The sequence below is a fragment of the Neolamprologus multifasciatus genome, chromosome 23 (assembly GCF_963576455.1).
Source record: "Neolamprologus multifasciatus chromosome 23, fNeoMul1.2, whole genome shotgun sequence".
Classification (NCBI taxonomy): Eukaryota; Metazoa; Chordata; class Actinopteri; order Cichliformes; family Cichlidae; genus Neolamprologus; species Neolamprologus multifasciatus.
In genome coordinates this window covers 26,741,703-26,761,279 of record NC_140460.1, presented here as the reverse complement: position 1 = coordinate 26,761,279, position 19,577 = coordinate 26,741,703, and the positions used below count along the sequence as shown (strand labels likewise).

General features: G+C 41.0%; 1 protein-coding gene across 10 annotated transcripts in view; it reads left to right on the top strand.

Annotated features, from left to right (window-relative positions):
• LOC146491705 (abl interactor 2-like) overlaps positions 1-19,577 on the top strand; it is a 32,138-nt gene that overhangs the window by 10,073 nt on the left and 2,488 nt on the right. Inside the window, exons 2-11 of one of the 10 annotated variants that reach the window (XM_085150570.1) lie at positions 1,867-2,034; positions 2,489-2,665; positions 3,452-3,469; positions 4,771-4,874; positions 9,013-9,159; positions 11,001-11,125; positions 11,368-11,574; positions 14,042-14,206; positions 16,950-17,033; positions 19,197-19,376. In XM_085150570.1, the coding sequence (XP_085006696.1) occupies positions 1,867-2,034; positions 2,489-2,665; positions 3,452-3,469; positions 4,771-4,874; positions 9,013-9,159; positions 11,001-11,125; positions 11,368-11,574; positions 14,042-14,206; positions 16,950-17,033; positions 19,197-19,376 (1,375 nt within the window). Of the gene's footprint in view, positions 1-1,866; positions 2,035-2,488; positions 2,666-3,451; positions 3,470-4,770; positions 4,875-9,012; positions 9,160-11,000; positions 11,126-11,367; positions 11,575-14,041; positions 14,207-16,946; positions 17,034-19,196; positions 19,377-19,577 lie in introns of all 10 variants that reach the window. The other 9 variants (XM_085150569.1, XM_085150571.1, XM_085150573.1 and 6 more) reach the window with 9 other exon arrangements.

Here is a 19,577-nt window from a genome sequence, read left to right as displayed (position 1 = left end):
ACATGAACATTACCTCTGAAGTTACAGCGGTTTTATTAGAGACACGGCTGAGCGTTTTGCATTTTGCATAATTTTAAAAAGTTTAAATTTGTTCGGTATTGAACGGCAGAAATTAGGTTTTATTTTCGGAAGTATATAAAACGAAAAAAAAAACCATCGGCCGACAGCGCTGTAAACAACGGTAGACTTGTGCGTAACAAACAAGCGAATAATGCAGAAAACAGTACAGAGAGAGAGAGGGAGAGAGAGGGAGAGAGAGCGCGCGAGAGAGAGCTGTGCATCGTGGTCGAAGCAAAACAATAAAAGTCAGAGTGAATTCATGACGCTGTTTATGTGAAGCCTAGTTTGGATCTTCTTTTGCTGCTGGTTCGGTCAATATTGTTTGGAGAGAGATAAAACTAACAGCTTTAGAATCAGCGCATAAAGGGCGTGAACACAAAGCACGGACCGCCGACAGATCAGAATCAGCGCGCTGTCGGCTTTCAGCCCCGACTGTGAGAAAGGTGACATCTCACTGACTCTGATCCGCGGGCTGCGCTGTGTGTTTAAGTCTTTGTGCAGAATCCATGTTCCTGCTCTCATTTACTGTCTTAGCTGTTTGGTGGTTGTTGAAATTTTGTGAGATTTCACCAGAGATTCTGGCATTTCGGGCAAAATAAATTTATATTAAAAAAATCGATTCATTATCCAAGCCAGAATTGATTTTAATCAATAAATCGATTATAAAAACCCACCCCTAATCGTTATCACAAATTTTCAAATGTATATCGTGATAAATATTTTTGGTCATATCGCCCTGCTCTAATGTATCGATGTGCACACAGTTGCTTGGTTTGCATGCTGACATTTCGGCAAACACTTTCTGACTGGCGGCAGGGTCTTTGAAAGGACTACGTTTTCAATTACTACTATTGTTACTGTTATTCCTAAACATTGTTGTGTACTTTTTATGGACCAATTTTACAGAATTAACAGCCTAATAACATCTTTTTTTTTTTTTTTCTTTGAAGAGATGCTGGCATTATAATAGACATTTTATTTGAGTGGATATCACCTTTAGCCTATAATAATATGTATCTTGCTGTTCCTGCTGCTACAGTAATCATTAGGGCACTGATGATAGTACAGCACTGTAATGCAAAATTGTGCATTCCTTTATGTTTTGTTAGAAAAATGGGAAGTAAGTGTAGTATGTTATTGAAATGTGAACACAAAGAAAATGTAAAGAAATGAGGACTTTTGCACAATATTGTAGTACTCATTACAGAAAGTGTTTGACACAAAAGCAGAACATCTTTTTCTCTGACGGTTTAGTCTTCCTATGTTTCTGCACTTGCAGAGAATAAATGTGCAGATGTTTACTGCTGTTCTTCCTGTAGAAGCCAAGCGGACTGGAACAATCCATTTATATTCTGCTTGTTTTTGTCAGGGACCAAATGCAAACACTGTATTCTGGCATGTTCTGGGTTCTGGCATGTTTCAGAGATGCCAGAACCCTGTGGGGGTACCAGTCATCTGCTGCAACCTCTAATCTTTGTAGCTGCCCACCCTCATACAGCAGGCTAGAAGTAGCCCTGGAATTGTGTAAATGCCCCCTGTGGGATTTCCTCTGTGTTTTGACATGGCCCTTATCTAAACTGTTAGACTCATCTGAGTACAACAAGCACTACAAAATATGCAGGAATCTTGTAGTGTAAAGGTGGCCCACTTAAAGTCCGCATTTTTCAGAATGTCCTCAGGTAACGCAGGCTGTGTTTTCCCCTCTGCTCCCTCAGTTTTCATCACTTTGTAAAACCTGCATTGTTTGCTTTCCATGAAATGCAAATCGTGTCTTTTGAAAGTCAAATATCCATTTCTCTTCTTCAGTCTCCAGACAAGCAGAGGGCGCTGGAGGAGACCAAGAACTACACCACCCAGTCTCTGGCCAGCGTAGCCTACCTGATCAACACACTGGCCAACAATGTCCTGCAGATGCTGGACATCCAGGCCTCGCAGCTCCGCCGCATGGAGTCCTCCATCAACCACATCTCACAGGTGAGGGAAGTTAAACAAATCAGGCTTTTGACTCACCTTCCAAGAAGGAATCCCCTCCATCAGTTCTCAAAGCACAATTAACAGTTAAATATGGCCTTTTAATGCTCTTTGTCCTTTTCTATTGGGTATTAAGCACTCTGTAAGCCTGATTAATGAGGTTTTAATCGATTTTTACTATCCAAATGGACCAGACGCTGATGTGACTGTGTGGATAATGAATGTATAATTCAGTGTATCTGCATTGCAGGCAAATACGTGTGCTGGAGCTGCACGCTGGATCGAAAGATAAAAGGGTTTCAACATGCAACAGATACTTCAAAGCAATCAAAACCCTAAATTATGAAACACTCTGAAACACCTCTTCCTCCTAATAAAGTCTTGGCAGGCTTTCAGGACTAAGTGTTTTAATTTTAAAAAATGAAGAAAGAAATGAAAACATGCCTCTCATCCTTAGACGGTGGACATCCACAAAGAGAAGGTAGCACGGCGGGAGATCGGCATCCTCACCACCAACAAGAACACGTCCCGTACGCACAAGATCATCGCCCCGGCCAACCCTGAGAGGCCTGTGCGATACATCCGCAAGCCCATCGACTACAGCCTGCTAGACGACATGGGCCACGGAGTTAAGGTGCTGATTCTGGTCTTTTTCCCTTAAATTTGGCCAAAAGTAGTCTTAAAAAGTCACCAACCACAAGCCAGTTTATAAGAGTGATGTGATTATTTTTATATTTTATATTATAAAAATAATCAGATCACTTACTTAAATACTTAATACTTAAATACAATACTTAAATATTGATTTAAGGGATAGAATTGTTTATATTGGTATTTTTTTGCATGCAGTACTGTCAAATACTTAACTTTAGGGGTCAAAAGAAGACCATGGAAATGTGTTTGAATGTCGGAATTAATCCAGGCTGCTCACTGATGAAAATCTAAAGATAAGCAAAGGACTTGTAGAGGTCATGTTCTTTATTATTAGGTTTCAGTGGTTTTCAAAGTCAAGAAATCTAAGAAAAAAATCAATGACTCAGGCTTTTCACATGGACGGGAAGCCAGTGACGGCCAGGACATTAAGCCTGCCACCTGCAGCTAGAAACAGGCTTTTCTCATGATTTTATGTTTAATAAAATCATGGGAGAGGCTGATTCTTAAAGCTTTGTTCCTGCTGACTTTCTGAACAATGACAAGCTTGTTTATACAGAAAACTGAAGCGCTGGCTTTCAACCTTACGAAGGTCGAATGCCTCAGATTTTAAACACTGAGCTATTGTTGGCCGGATCTCTCCAGCTCGGCTTTGTGCAGCACAAGCTTGAACAACTGTTGTTTTCCTCTCCTCCTTCACACACTAATCACCTGATTTCTTCTCTCTCTCTTTATGCTTGCCTAACTTTATCTTTGTTACCAACCCTAGTGGTTGCAAAGGTTTAAGGTAAGATTTCCAAAGTAAGAGCCCCAAACAAGGAAGGGCTTTTTGTGATTTGTGGATGTTTTGAATTGTTGTGTCTGTGGTTTCTTTTACATTTTTGGTTTGTTTGCAGTTAAAAAGGTGTTTGCTTACAGAGATTCAGATTATATTTCAGAAAAATGCTTTAAAAATGAACTTGTGACAAATCCTTTGCTTGTCACATTTTAATGCACAAAAAAAAGTAGAAATATCAGTATTTGCTTCATGTTGTCGTTTTTGGAAATAAAACCTGGAAAAACCTTTAAAGATGCAAAATTTACAGCTGGTATGAGAGGAAATGCAAATGCATTACACCATAATTTGGAGCATATTTGCATCCATGTGTCGCGTAAACAGCAATTTATTTTTGATTACTACAACCACAATTGAATCACAACAACCAGCTTTGTATCATCCACACCAACTGTTATGATTTTATATTTTAGTTGATGATGATAATAATATTGTGTTACATAGGAGAACCTAATTTGACTCTGACACTTCTGTTTTGCCTTTCAACAGACTGTCTGACTTAGATAAGCCTACTGAAGGCCGTCTCCCTGTACTTTGTCGTGCTATGACTAAAAAAAACCCCAAACTTTTATGTGCTTTGACCTAATTTAACATTTTAGCAACTTTTAATTTGAATTTGTGGCAATTTGTGAATCTGTGGCAGAACGTAAAGAAAAGCAGAACGTTTCAAGACCTTTATTATCGTTACCCAAAATTCACGATGTTGTAGTTGGAGTGTAAGAACCAAGTTAGCTTAGCAAAAAAAAACCCCAACAGAAAGCTGGTTGTAACGACCAAGTGTGCAAAGGCAAAATCTATCCATCAACTTCTAAAACCAGCCAATTAGCATGTAATATATTTTCTTTCTTTTTAAACTGCTTCAAGTCTTAGTCACCCACATTTATTCAGCATTCATATATTATCTATACCTAAGCACTTTATCTAACATTCATACAATCACACTCATACTCGCTGGATGCAACTCCTCCCAATGCCTCCATGCAGCCGATGCAAATTCACCAACCTTCCGATCAGTAGATGACCTGCTCTTACCAACTGAGCCTTTGTGTGGACGATGGAGATGAATTCTTGTTACTTGGGCAGATGTTGTTACCTCCTCATGCTAAGCTAACCTGCCTCCTGTAGGAGTGCTGTTGATCTTCTCTTCTAACTCTCATCACAAAATAAAGGATAATTTGAAGGTTGACAGCTGTGTAAGAAGTCTCATGGTTAACCAGCAGATTTCTAAACTAATGTTCACCTACCTGCCACAGGCCAGCGCTCAGAACATGAAGGCCGGAGGAGGCGGACTCCCGCGCACCAACCCCCCCACACAGAAGCCCCCGAGCCCACCCATGACGGGGAAAGGGACGCTTGGGTATGTAAGCTGTGCAACCACCTTGGTGTGTGTTGAGACGGACGTACGGCGTGCAGAGTCGATTTTGGAAGGGTAACGACAAGGCCCGTCATATGGACGTGGTTACTCCCAGTTTCATCATCGCTCCTTTACCTCCTGGTTTAATTAGTCTCTTCAGGGTGGTTTCAAATCTGTTTTAGGGCCAGTTCACATTACAGTGCTGCTGAGACAACCTGATTTCTTTTATACAAGAAATATTTTTACATCAAGCTGCATGCTGAATTTTGGATTTGTTAGGGTTTCTCACTCTCAGACATGCACCATGCATCTTTTAAATAGGTTTCCCTAAATTATAAAGAGTTTTTTGTGCAAGTGTGTTAAAGTTTGCTCTTTTTGGGTTGCTTAAAGTTGTCTTGTTGGTGTTTGATACCCAATTTAATACCTGGCTTTTTTCTGGCATTCAAGACCAGAACAATGATTTTTTTAAAATCCCTTATTTTAGGAAAAGAAACTTTATATTTTGGGGTTTGTAGAAGAAGAGATTGTTTTGGTTTTGGTTGTCATCTAAAGGAAAAAAAAAAGCTCTTTTATTCTATTTTTAGTTCAAACACGTTAAACTCCTCCTGACTGAAATTAGATCAGACATCAAAATGAAAAAGCATCAAATGGAAAAAACAAACAATAGTGTTAATTTTAATTTCTATCAGCTTCACTTTAAGAAGACAATTAGCTGCGTTAAACCCATCAAATCCTGCCTGCCTAGCAGTACAGATACATGGTTGATATTAGCCTATTTTGCCCTGTCACTATTTATATCCCAGCACTGGTGTATGCATGCTGGCTGATGAGGAAAAAGAAACTGATGTACTTACATGCTTAACTAATATTTTTCCAACTGATTGATATAAATTATCTTTGCAAAAATAAGGGTGAAAATAAAAAATTAGAATAAAATGCAGAAGATTCAGTTTAACAAAATGGAAAATGTACAAACGCCGACCTTCTGTCCAAATTTAGCTTCTATATATTAAAGACCTGTGGTACTTTCGGTGATCGTCAAGTTAAGTACAAACAACGTACATTTAAAATGGCACAAACAAAAAATTGCATTCACAGGGGGGTTGCTGAATACCAAAGTCAACTGACAACAATAACAAATCTTTTATAAAGTTTGTACATGTTAACAATCAATTCATGTGTGACGATCTTTGGCTGACCCATTAATGAGGAAGTAAGGTACATATTATATATATTGCACTGCATTATATATACAAAAGTAATGATCATTATGATCACAAGGTATTTAAAGCTAAAAAAATTTTTTTTTTTTTTAAATCTAAGTGTAAATCATATAAGCTGTGATCTCATTATTTCTTAAAGGCATCTTAAAAAGGAAAAAAAAAGTTATATATATATATATTTATTTATATTTTAATCCCGGATTAGCCCCCATTCTTATTGCATTTTGTTTATTAAAATTGAACTTTTTTTTTTCTAGTTTGCTCTGGTAATGTCATTTTCAACTGATTTAGTCTTTTTCCAAAAATGTCTTTTTGAGGCATCATCATTAATTTAACTATAAAATGTATCTTTCAGCTCATATCTTGTTCATGCTGTTAAGTAATTACGGTGAATGTATTTTATCTTAACCATTAAATTGAGCACTATCAGCCAGATTTATCCATACGGGCAGGCTGTGACAGGTTAATGGCTTTAATAGACTTTAAGTTTAACTGTATAATGTAGGTGTAGTTTTGGAGCAACTTTAATTAGAGTATCACTTTTCACTGATAGGTTTTGTGGTCCTTTCTTAGTGTTGGAGTATTCTAATGTTATGTTCTGTGTGGAAGCTGCGGAGGTGTTTGGTGTTGTCTGTCTTGTGCCTGACTGTTGGAGGTGTGTTTTATCCCACAGGAACTCTGCTAGTGTACCTCATAATGCTGTGTGTATGTATGTATGTCTTACCCTTGGGACAGTCCTATGTATGAAGTGCTGTTTGTGTTTCTGTGGAAAAAGTGTGTGTGTCTCCTTCTGTCCCTTCAAGACGCATGTCGATCAACCACAGCTCCAACCCTCCATGACGCACCTTCAGCCGCAGCCTGTGGCTACAGGCGGACATCCTCTGTGTGATTTTTAATTTGTCGCCTTCTCCTCTGTTACTCAACTTCCTCAGTTTTCACTTTGAGTTGTGTGTTTGTGACCCAGCTCGCCCACTCCTGGCTGCCCCATATTCCTCATAGCAGCGTTTTGCCATGGCAACAGTGCTCAGAGATGGGTCACCCCACTGTGTCAGCTGGGAAATTTACATCCAGCACATCTTATTGCAGGCCCAGATCAATGAAACCTCAGGGTTATGTTTTTTTCTATCCCTCCCATCAAAACTGATCATCGTAGAGCTGCTGCTGGCTGAAAAACCACATTTCCAGGTTTTTATTCAAGGAGTTTATAGTTCAGAAGATGTGGGTGGGAACACTTTAGGGATTTAAACCTGTTGCTCTGATTTTATTATTTTAGTTCCCTTGAACAATTTCATAAATTCAGGATTGCTTTTGCTAATTTACACTGAGACTCTAAGTGTTGAAGTTACTACATAACTCAGGAATTGTTGCTAAGTGACTAAAATTATTGAGTGGCATCATAATATTTCATACAGGAATACTTTTTTGTTTTGTTTTTATCATCATTGTTTTTATCATGAAAAAAGAGTATATAAACACAAACTGTACTAGCAGTAATACGGATTTTTTTTTTAAATTAAAATTTTCTTTGTTCCAATCATTCTTGAAAAAGGTTTAAATGCTAGCATCAATTTAACATCATGAAACAGATGAGCTTGTGACTCCATAACACTGTGATCCATGAAAAATACAGTCCCTTTTAAATATCTTTGAAGTTAGTGCCAGCAAGATGGGAAAAAACAAGCTTCATCTCTCATTGATCTTCATCAGGGGTGTCAGACTCAGTTTTTGTAATGAGCCACATAAAGCCCAGTTTGGTCTCAAGGGAGCCAGGCCAATAAAGCAACTGCACCATAAACTGCCTTTGTTGTTATGTAAACCACAAGTAAACTTTGTCTTTGAGTGAACTAGGGGGTCTATAAAAGCACAGTACAGTTACTGTAGAGCTTTTAGAGCCAAACGGATAACGTGGTTTTACTCTTTATGATAAGAATTGGAAATGCTTGTCACATTTTCACTCTAGCATAATGCTAGTGTAACCTAACCGTGAAGGGCAATGCACTTTGTTCAAAAGCTAAATGTATATAAAAACTAGATTGCAGTTTGCCTCTGGTGGGCCATGTCTTGTCATGCTTATTATATTTAACTGACACTAACCTGAAACTAGCTCGTACAACGTTTGAAATTTGCAGTCAGTCTACCAGTTTTGCAATAGAATGAGGTTGAGCAACAAGGCCTGCACGACAACAGTTTAACTGCAAAATGACATAAGAACTCAGTAACTTTGGGTTTATATAGGATACAACAGTTGGCAACCAGTCCAGTTGCTTCCCCTGTTGTAAAGAAACTAATTGCAGACTGGTTGGAGACTGACTCAAGTTGATTGCGAACTTTCACCAACCTGTCTGGGAGTGATTGCAAACAGTCTGAGTCGGACTGGGATTGTTTGCAGACAGGTTGCGATTGTTTTGTGATTTAATGTGGTTTTCAAATGCAAAAAAATGTAATTGCAATCAATGGGCAACCACAACCACGTCCTGTTTTTATCCTAGTGTGACTGAGCCATAAACCACAATTGTCCAGCTGTAAAATAGATACATTTTTACGTAAGCAATAAATATCTTATAAATCAACAAATCAAACATGTCAGTAAAACTAGTTTTAGTTGTAGTAGTTGCCTGATTTCATTAAGTGCAAACAAACTCACGGTGTATCTCCTTGGGAGTGTGTTTTTCAGCTGACAGCAGCCACGTCATTTCTGACTCTGCCCCCCTCACCTGTGGACCCCAGCCAGCCCCAATGTTTCACCACCTGTCATCACCCACTTTTTTTTTTTAAGTTTGCACTTGTTTGTTTCTCGCTCTCCTCCTCCCTCTCCCCCTCCCTCTCCCCCTCCCCTCCCCCTACACTTCTCTATGGATGCCCTCCTTTCTCCCCTCCTCCCCTTCCTCTCGACTCCTGTCCTCCTGACCCTCTCGCAGGCGCCACTCCCCCTATAGGACGCTTGAGCCGGTGCGTCCACCCGTTGTCCCTAACGACTACGTCTCAAGCCCGACGCGCAACATGGCGCACCCCCAGCAGAGCCCTGCACGCACTGCATCTGTTAATCAGAGGAACCGCACGTACAGGTACCCCCACCCCACTTCCCAGCATGCCTCTCTACACTTTTTAAACAAGCCCCCCACCCCCCTTTTGCCCCACTCTACTTGCCTTTTCTTCTTCTCCTCTCCTACACTTAAAAATGCGAGCCAGCTTCTGAGCACTACCTCTGATAACCACTCTTACTTCCTAAAACTCACATCCAGGCCCACATCAGCAACTCCAGCTCCCAGGAGAAGCCCAGACTGACAGATTATTTAGAAACCTCCTCACCTGTTTGCTCCCCTTGCTGCTCAGATAACAACAAAGAAACAAGCATGAGGTAGAGATGCAGAGCTTTATTTAGCTTGGCTAGACACAGGTTCCTATGGTAATAGTCATTAAATAGGCAGCGTCGCCCCCACAGTCCTGTCAATCCACTGTCAGCTCATCTCCCAAGATGAGGCTTTTTCATGCCCAACACGGAGTGATATTCTTAGATCCACCCTGCCTGCCGTCTCAGAAGTAAAAGCAAGAGGGGTTTTGGGAGGGGGAAAACAACATGGAAAGTTTTGTCATGGCGTCCCATCTGTTGGCCAAACGTTTCAAGTATTTCTAGAAATAGGAAAACTTCCCCGACTCTCCTCTCAGCACGAGTGTGTATCTGCTCCACTCCATCCATAGCTCATCTTCTTCATCTCTCAGCCATGCGCTCTCCCGCCTGTCAACAGAAAGTCTGCCCCATGTGTCACAATCTTTCTTGCTGCTTTTACGGCGTCTCATATCTGTCTTTGTCCCGTGTTGCCACTGCGTCACCTGTGTCATGTGTTCCTGTGAAGGCTTCCAGCTGCCCCCTCTTTTTCTTTTTAATATTGTCACTGTCACATAGTCATTTCAAAGGCATACAGCTTACGCTAACACATCAATGCTCTTGAGGGTGCTACATTAATGAAGTGAGTTATTAAGAAAACAGAAAAGACAGCTGAACTGTGTGTTGCTTGAGGCTGGTTGCAGATTGAATATAAAACTGTATTAGAGAGGTGAATTATTTATAGATCTAAATTTCACTTGGAAGTAAATGATGTGAGCCTGGGAACAATGTCAGGAACTTTCAGGAAATGTCTGTTTTCCCCAAAGGATCAAAAATCAGCCGGGTTCAGTGTAAACAGTTACTCCAGCATCTTTTCAAGATTGGGATTGGGGATCTGAGTTCGACAAAACTTTACAAGACCAACGTGTGTGTGTGTGTGTGTGTGTGTTTGCATTTTTATGTGTGTCAATATTTTATTTATTTTTTTAGAAAAGAAAGAAGTGGAGGTTAGAAAACAAAGCACCATGTGATATCCTGAGTTGCTGGCGTGCCATGCTAATATTGGTCACTGATTAACATTGCAACTGACCAATGATGCTGTTGTAGCAGTCATTTAGCATTAGCCCAGAATTTAGCTAATGCTATTAAAAGCTGTCACTAGCAAAGCAACAAGAGTAACCTTAATTTGGCTAACCACAAAGCTAATTTTATAATGTATTTGGTATAAAAGGTTGATCGGGGGAATTTTTTTTTTTTTCATTCACACTGTGAAGGTCTTGTTTTGCCTGTTTGATAAAGTTTTCTGTAGTTGAATCTGTGGAAGCGTTACCAAGTTTACTTTTGAGTGTCACTTTTCCATGCGTCAGTAGTTCTCAAAGTTCCTGACTTTTGTTCCTGTGGCTCTGTAGTTGGGTTAAAAAAAGCTCCATACTGGTTTGAGGGCAGACTGCAACCATGTTACATGTAGGCTGTATTATTTCCTGATTGTGAAGAAAAGGTGCAGTTTTTGTTTTGTTTTCTTCCAATTTCTGCTGGTGTGTTTGTTTGTGGACTGACACGTTTTTGCCGACCCATCGACAGCAGTGGGAGCAGCGGAGGCAGCCACCCCAGCAGCAGTCGCAGCAGCAGCCGAGAGAACAGCGGCAGTGGCAGCGTGGGCGTGCCCATCGCTGTTCCGACCCCAGCCCCGCCCACCGTTTTCCCAGGTAACCCCCTTTTTTTTGTTCCCCTTCCTCTCTTTGAGCTGCAGGACCTTATTGTGACTGAAACGTACTAACTACACTAATCTTCGTTGAGTAATCTGGGAGTACTGCTCACTCTGGCTTTCATTAGTTGAATCGGTGTGCACAAACTCTGGATTGAATTTCTCTCCCCTTCTCACCCTTCTCTTAACCTCCCTCACTTATCTTTCCTCCCCCTTTGTATCCTTGCACGATTCCCCATTCAGGTTCAGCCCCTGCCCAATCCAACGCAACCAAACCTCCCCCAAACACTGCCACAGCCCCTGGGCCCCCTTCCTCTGCCCTAGACGGCCCCCCACAAGCCCCCAATCCCCCTGTAGAGATCCCGCCTGTACCCCCACCCCCTCCCCAACTCCCTGCCTCCACGGTACCTACTGGCACAGGCCCTGCTACTTATGGCAACCCTGCACAAGGTGAGTGCGACTCCCTCCTCACCCCCTGCACGCCCTCCATCCCGCCCTCCGTGATGTGCTTGTATGATCCCAGTGTGCTCATTCATCACCCTAATTTATTTACTTATTTATTTTTCATCTGGAAGTCTGAATTAGTTCTTGAAAGATTTTCAGATCTAAAATTTGTTTCAGTTTAAATTTAGAAATTCAACCTGTTGAATGTTTTTAATGGCGGGAAAAAAGGATTTACTGTACCTGCGATTACACCAGTCATTTTCAAACTACAGGTAGCTGTGCAGAAGACACAAAAAATGAAGTTATACCGTGGACCTGAATACATTTCAGCATAAAAGCTGGCTTAAGCAAAAATTATTACAATAAGTAGCAGAAAATAACACGCAAAACATAAACAATGATAACAATTTATAAACAGTTGAAACACAAAATTATACATGACAGGATTCAGATGAATAAATTAACTAGGATACGACCACAACTATTACTCTCCCTCAATGAATACCGTAACTACTGCTGCGATCCCTCAATGATAACAAGTAGTCAAGTACAACTAGGTTCCCTTGACGATGACTTCAACGACGACGTTCCCTTGACGATGACTTCAACGACGACGTTCCCTTGACGATGACTTCAACGACGACGTTCCCTTGACGATGACTTCAACGACGACGTTCCCTTGACAACTACAACGATGAATTCATTCCCTTACAACTATGACAACTACATTACTTAGACTACAAAGACAACTATTACTCTCCCTGAATGAATACAATAACTACGGTTGCGATCCCTAGATGACTCTGCTAGTCTACATTCACTTGTTAACTACAAAAATCCATTAGTCTTCATATTGTCCAATTCAGGGTGAAGTAAAGAATAAGTTTCTGTTGTAAATGGCTTTGACACTGCTGTAAGCCAATTTATAAACCGCAGTCACTTAGTCTGAAGTACTTTTAGTGTGAAAGTAATGGACAGGAAAAAGTCCTTTACACAAGCGGAAAACAAACTAATACTAAGTTGAAATGAGCAGTTTAAACTGAACACAATGAAAATGTCAGTAATTTTAAGAAAAAGGCAGATAAGGCTTTAATGTTTAAGCTGGTACCTGATCATTTAAGTTGCTTAAAAAATGCTAGAAACAGTGAAGTGGTTATACCTGTCGAATGAATTCTCATGAAAGCTGTAAATTCCCAAACATTTTGTATTTAAATTCGAAACTTGAGTGAAGTTTAAGATGATTATCTTTCAATATAACTGCAGTTTGTTTGGCCTGTTCTCTGCAAAAACAAATTTGAGTGTTTTATTTCAGACCTGGCAGTGATGCCACTGAAGTACTCAGAAAACCTAGAGGGCTCTGATCGGTGGAGCTGCATTATTTTAATTTGATGGTCTTCTATTCAGGATGTAGACTGGATTTAAAGCTCTGATGAGCACTGCGGTCGGTATTAAAAAGAAACTCTCACCTCATAAGGGCTGCACACATGAATTAAATATTGACTGCAAGAAATGAATTTAAAGAAGATGAGTCTCTTACCTGGGTGATTTTACTCAGTGTTAGAAAATACTTGTAAAACAGGTCTTTGACTGCACATGTCTTTGCTGTAGTCTGTGGAACAGACAAAACAAACAAACTTCCACAAGTCCTGTTTGTGTGCAGCTCTTGTGCCATCTGCCTCCAACTTTCCATCATCCCGCTGCTGCTGCTAGATGCTCCACTCGTCCTCCCTCTCAGCCTCTCATCGGCCTACAGCATCTCTGTCATGATGATGTTCTGATATTTAATGCATGAGCTGTGTGGTGATAATGCTTTCTTCCTGTGTGTATTTATTTGTTCTTTTCTTAATGGTGTCCAGGTGATTTGTTCTTTTGTTTTTCTGTGGCTGGATGTTGTAATTATCTGGAGGGTGGAACTGCTGTTACCCAAATGTTAATATTGAATTGGCTCAGAGAGAGATTTGGGACAAGTTGAGGGACGTGTTACTCAGTTGTTGTTGTTTTTTTTTTTTTTGTCTTTTTTTTTTGTTGTTTTCCTCACACTTCATTTAAAGGTGAGATGCGCAAAAAAAAAAGGTGTAAAGTGCTAAATTTTCTAGTTTTACCTGCTGTTTTTCTGTAGAAATTTCTGCAGAAAAAAATAGAAAATTTGTAGCAATTTAGCATTGAACCAAACCATTTAAGTATGTTTGGCTCAAAACAAAGAAATGTTAAACTTTGCAAATGGAAAAGGTATGATTTTTTTTTTGTTGTTGTTGTTGAAAAACTGCTAAGTTTTGATACAAAATCCAATGAATTGCTCCTATGTGGCTGTTTAAAAGAACAGAACTTGAATAGATCGTTGTTGGATTTCAGAGCTGTATTCTTCTAATAAACTTGGTGTTGTAAGACAGCAGCATGATCCTGCTGCCTGCACTCCCAGACTTACGTGGCTCTCTGCTGCCCCCTGCTGCCCCCTGCTGCCGTCTTCTCTCAGGTGCTCCTCAGTTCTACAGCATGAACCGCCCCGCGCAGCAGCCTCAGAACCCTCCGGTGGGAGGCTCCCTGCCATACCGCCGACCCTCGTCCGTCACTGGTCAGCCCAACGTGACCCACAACCAGAACCAGCTTAACGGGGGGCCACACTTTGCCCAGAACCAAGGTACTGCGTGCATGTGTGTGTGTGCATATGTGTGTGTGTGTGTGTGTGTGTGTGTGTTACTGTTTCATTTTTGGATTCCTATAGATAAGATTTTCATTCCTTATGAAGTCTGAACATAAAAAAAGTGTTAACATTATTCTTTGTCCTATAAATAAAGGTTTGGGCCAATGGTGATGCATAGGGATGGGTATCGTTTAGGTTTTATCCGATACCGGTGCCAAACCGGTACTTTTGAAACGGTGCCGGTGCTTAAACGGTGCCCAAACCGGTGCTTAAAGAATGGAGAACACAAAATTGGTCCAAAAACCTCTCATGTTCAGCTGTTTTTTTGTAAAAAGATAACAATGTTAGTCTTTTCTGCAGGTATAGGGCATATATGGTATCACTCTGGGCTGGAAGCAGTGCTTAAACAATGGAAAAAACACAAACTTTGTCCAAAAACCTCTCATGTTTAGCTGTTTTCCACTTTTTCTTCGGTCATTTTAGCCTTTTTGGCCAGGGTGAAGGGAGTATCTGCCATCAAACAAGAAGACAGCCGCATGTAGCTATGATGGTGTTTGCTAGTTCACCTTACATGCATTAATTTAATAACGCGGTTAGCCTACTCAACGTAAATTACACACGAACAACATTAAGCTACTCACGCAGAGAAGAACGGCTGCTGCTGCCATCATCATTTCTGCTACACTGGCAGGGCTAGGTTCATCGGATTTAAAGTGTGACCTCCTTTGACAGTATCAGCTTAAAGCACTTGTTGCAGGCTGCTGAGTTTGCATCTTTTGCTGTGAAGTACAGCCAGACTTTTGACCGCTTTGCCTTTGGCATTTTTAATCTGTAGCTCTGCTCTAAAAGAACGTACGTACCTGGACCTGCCTACTATCCTCGAAACGTAAAATGATTGGCTAGAATCTAAAGTGTATCATTCCATACCAGTTGGTGGCAGTAATGCACCTTTCAGTTGTTTGCCAACCGCCAATAGAAATGTAAGGAAGAAGAAAGTGTATCACAGCTCAGGAAAAAAAAGCACCGAAATAAAGCACCGAAATGTGCGCTGCTTTTCGGTCTGGTTACTACTGTTTATGTCAGAACCGGTGCCATGATGGCACCGGATACCGGTACCCATCCCTAGTGATGCAGCTAATGGTTGTATAATCAGTTAAATTGCAGACGACCTTCTAGTTAGTCGTTTTATTTATTGCTATATAAAATAGTGACTTAGGTTAAACACAATAAAACTAAAATATATTTGGTAGGTTAAGGCAAATAATCACACAATTTTTCTTTTTTCTTTTAAGAATCGATCATTTTCCATATCTTGATGGATCTTCGCAGCTCTACACACACACACACACACACACACACACCATGCTAAGAAGGAGGAAGTAAATTTGTCTTTAACTTAAATAGACCAACCAATGTTACACTCTGGCCACTTTATTAGGTACACCTTTTCACCTGCTCATTTACAAAAATATCTAATCAGCCAGTCACGTGGGAGCAAGTCAGTGCATTTAGCCACACAGGCAGGGGTTAGGTGACCTGCTGAAGCTCAAGCCAAGCATCAGAATGTGGAATAAAGGTTTAAGTGACTTGAACATGGCATGGTTGTTGATCTGAGTATTTTATAAACTGTTGATCTGCTGGGATTTTGCAGCACAACCATGTCTAAGCTTTACAGATGATTGTCTGAAAAAGAGAAAATATCCAGTGGGGAGCAGATGTCTGGGTCAAGATGCTTTATTGGGGTCAGAGGAGCATGGTCAGACTGCTTCAAGCTTCAAACTTGTACTTGAAGGACTGGGGCTCTTCTTTTAGAATACAGGCGGCCAGGATTAGTTACTGGTAAACTAGAGAGATGGTTTAAAAAAATGGTAAAATAAAATCTAATGAATTCTTATCTGTGCTCTGCTCGTGAGCATCAGTGTGTGAGCAGTGCATGATAAAGCTGGATTATTACCTCTGTTTCACTCCAACAGCCTGGTCTGCTGATTTAAACTTCATTGAACTTTTAGGGTTTTTTTGTTTTGTTTTGTTTTTTTTGAAGAGGCGGGGGTTGTGCCTGTATTTTCTATTAAACCCTCGCCTGTCTGGTTTTGTAGTCTGCCATTTCCCATCTGCTTCAGCGTCCTCAGCGGACTTCACCTCCTCACCAGCTCTCTGTCTGAAGAGCTGTTAAGTCTTTGTGTCTGCTGCTGCTGTCAGTCCTGCGATCTTCACCCATCAATTATTCCTTTGATTAGACTCAGACGCTTGTCTGACAGCCGGATGAAGAATGAGGACTTTAGGGCTCACATCATCTTCCTGATTGATTGAAGAAACATTTGGATCATAAAATGTCTATGAAGCTCTCCAAAACGGTTCACTTTCCTCTCACAGAAGTTCAAGAAACGTTTTAGTTGTTAATTGTATTATTAATTATTGATCGGATGACTTTTACATTTTCTGGTTCCATCTTTTAACATGTGACAATTGCTTTGTTTCTTGCCAATTCTTTGGATTCTCTTAAAATTTTCACAATTTTCTTGTCTTTTTCTTCTCTTTTTGCTTATATTTTTTGGCATTTCATTAATAAATGTATAATTAAAGTAGCTGCAGGACTCTGATGAGAACTCTGTTCTATACTAAGTGTTCTTTAACTCTCTGCTGTGGTCTCTAACCTCTTCCTATTCACATCTGTCGCCTTCCTCTCTGGCCCCACCCCCTCCTCCTCCTCTGTGTATTGATTTCTGATTGGTGATAGCAGGCCCGCTCGTGCCCCCACCCCCCTCCATGCAGATCACCCCTCAGCTGCCTCTGATGGGCTTTGTGGCCCGTGTTCAGGAGACTAGTAAGTGGCCTTTAGCTCTTTGCACCCTCTGCATGACCTCCACTCAATCCCCTGTAGTGTGTTGGTGTTGGTGTCTGTGTGTGCGTTTTTGTTATGTGTGAATATTTTCTCAAGTAAACAACCACCAACATCAGCTGCTGCCCTCACATTCAGGCTTCGTTCTGAGCAGTTTTCTTTAAACTGTCTGAAACGTTTGGAGATTATGCCAGAAGTATGATTATAAGCTCCAGAAGACTCAAAGCGCGATAATTGATTCAAATCAATTATATATTTCGGGCCTAAACACTCCAAGCATAGTATGACACTATTTTGCATGACAACATTATATTGATACAGGTTCACGAAATACAAAGGTTTTCGTTCAGAAGGAGAACGAAGGTCACCTGCTGGACTGTGATTTCAGTCCAGCAGGTGGTGCTGTTGACTGTTTTCATAGTGAGGTTGGCACCATCAGGAAGAAATTGGCAAAATGGGGGGACTTCTTTCGTCATCTGAGGCAATCAGAGAAGCACTTTCTGCATTTAACTCGAAGACATGGACATGGATGTCATGTGAATGTAAAATACTGCAAACACGAGGGCACTGTCAAACAACACCTGACAGATTTACCTTGACAAAAGAAAAAAAACACAATCTATCACCAACTTTATGTGCAAACACCTGCGTTCATGCAGCTCAAGATATTACAATCCAGCTGTCTGACACTGTCACAGAGGAAATCAAGCAGAAATTGTTGGGTTATTTGGAACATGTGGAAATTATGTTTGTTTTTTTCCTTTCTTTGGACTACACCGACACCAAGTTTGCATTACAGTGCAACAACTACACCTGGAGCCAGACTTCACACTAGCATAACAGAAGTAACTATTCTGCCATTGGCAGCTGTTGGATCTACAGCTGCCTTAATTTGCATTTGGATTTTTTAAAATGTGTCGAGGCAGGTTCAGACGTGCTTTAGGGTTTGTGGTAACCATGCTATAGTACTGTAGAACTGCACATGACTGTTAAATGATCTAAATGAGCACTTTTTCAATAGCATGGAGACAAATGTTATAGGATAGAGTTTAAACTAACGTTTAGTTTAACAAAACTTGCGATCTCTTTCTTGTGTGGAGCAAACTTAAAAAAACACCAGTACGAATAGAATTATCCAAAGGAACTAGAAGGAAAGCTGTAACCCTGTCAAAGTGCGTCATATGTCAGGAGAAGGTGACCAATGCTAATGTGGTGCCAACAAAAGAGGAACTTGGAAACAAAATGATTCCTCCTTAAGCAAACAAACCACATGGTGCAGGCCAGCTCGGTGCTAATGAAGTTTAGTGCAAATCCAATTTTGTGGAAAAAAGAAAGTGTGTGAAGGCCAATAATCACAAATTTATGATGTGTGAGTGGATAAGTGAACAGTGTGGTGGCAGAAAAGCTCTCAAAGTTTTTATAAAGGAAATCTGGGCCCAGGGGTCTCAGTTAACCTGATGTCTGCTTCACCCACCATCAGCAGGCAGGTTGGGTGCCTTCATGTGAAAACGCCTTGTACCAGTATGCACAGCACGCTGGGAACATAATGACTTTTGAGTGTTCGTTGAAGATTTTAGTTCCCCTTTCATGGGTTTTGCTCCAGAAACGTTTGAAACCACTTCTCTTACTGAGTAAAAGTAATGCAGAGCATGTGAGATTATGGACAGCACATCAGTTCCAGATGTCATGCTTTTAAAAACCAAGGGCTCATTTTTAGTGTAAAGGTGCAAAAGCAAGAAATGGAGAAGTGAAACTGGTCAGAGGAAAAGTATTTTAGGTTTTTCCCATTGGTTAAAATCTGAGAGGGATTTCGAAGCCTGAAGGTGGTGGATTGGCAGCAGGTGGTGGTGGTTGACTGCTCAGTATCATGGGTGTAAGCAAAGAGTGTGAAGCATGATTAGAATAATGAGGCGTTTGTGTCGTCTTTCTGTAAATGCATGTTGAGCTGCTATGTGCACTTTTTGTTTTCAGCATGTTTGTCCTCAGGTTCTATGTAAAACTGACAAACACCCAGCATGGGCTGCTTCTGCATGACCGTGAGAGCTCCGCCTCTGAGCTTCTTCTCGTCTCTAACTGGTTGTCTCTCCCCCCCCCCCCCCCCCCCCCCCCCCCCCCCCCCCCACTACCCAACCTGGAAACTACTCCTAGTCTCAGACGTGCCACCTCCGCCAGCCGACGAGCCGGTGTTTGAGGAGCCCACGCCTCCTCCACCGCCACCTGAAGACTACGAGGACGATGAGGATGAAGAGGAGTCGGCGGTGGTGGAGTACAGCGACCCCTACGCTGAGGAGGACCCGCCCTGGGCCCCACGCAACTACCTGGAGAAAGGTCTGCCTTTGCTGGTCAAGGAAATGTGTGTGATAAAATAAAATGTTGAAAGTGTAATGTGGAAGATTAGCGGGTCCAAGAGGGGGAAAATGGATTCAGGGAAGAATTTAAATTAAACAAACTTGAATATTTTCTGATAAAATAAGCAGAGAAAAATGTGTAAATGAGGACAATTTGGCAAGAAAAATGACCAGAAAAAGT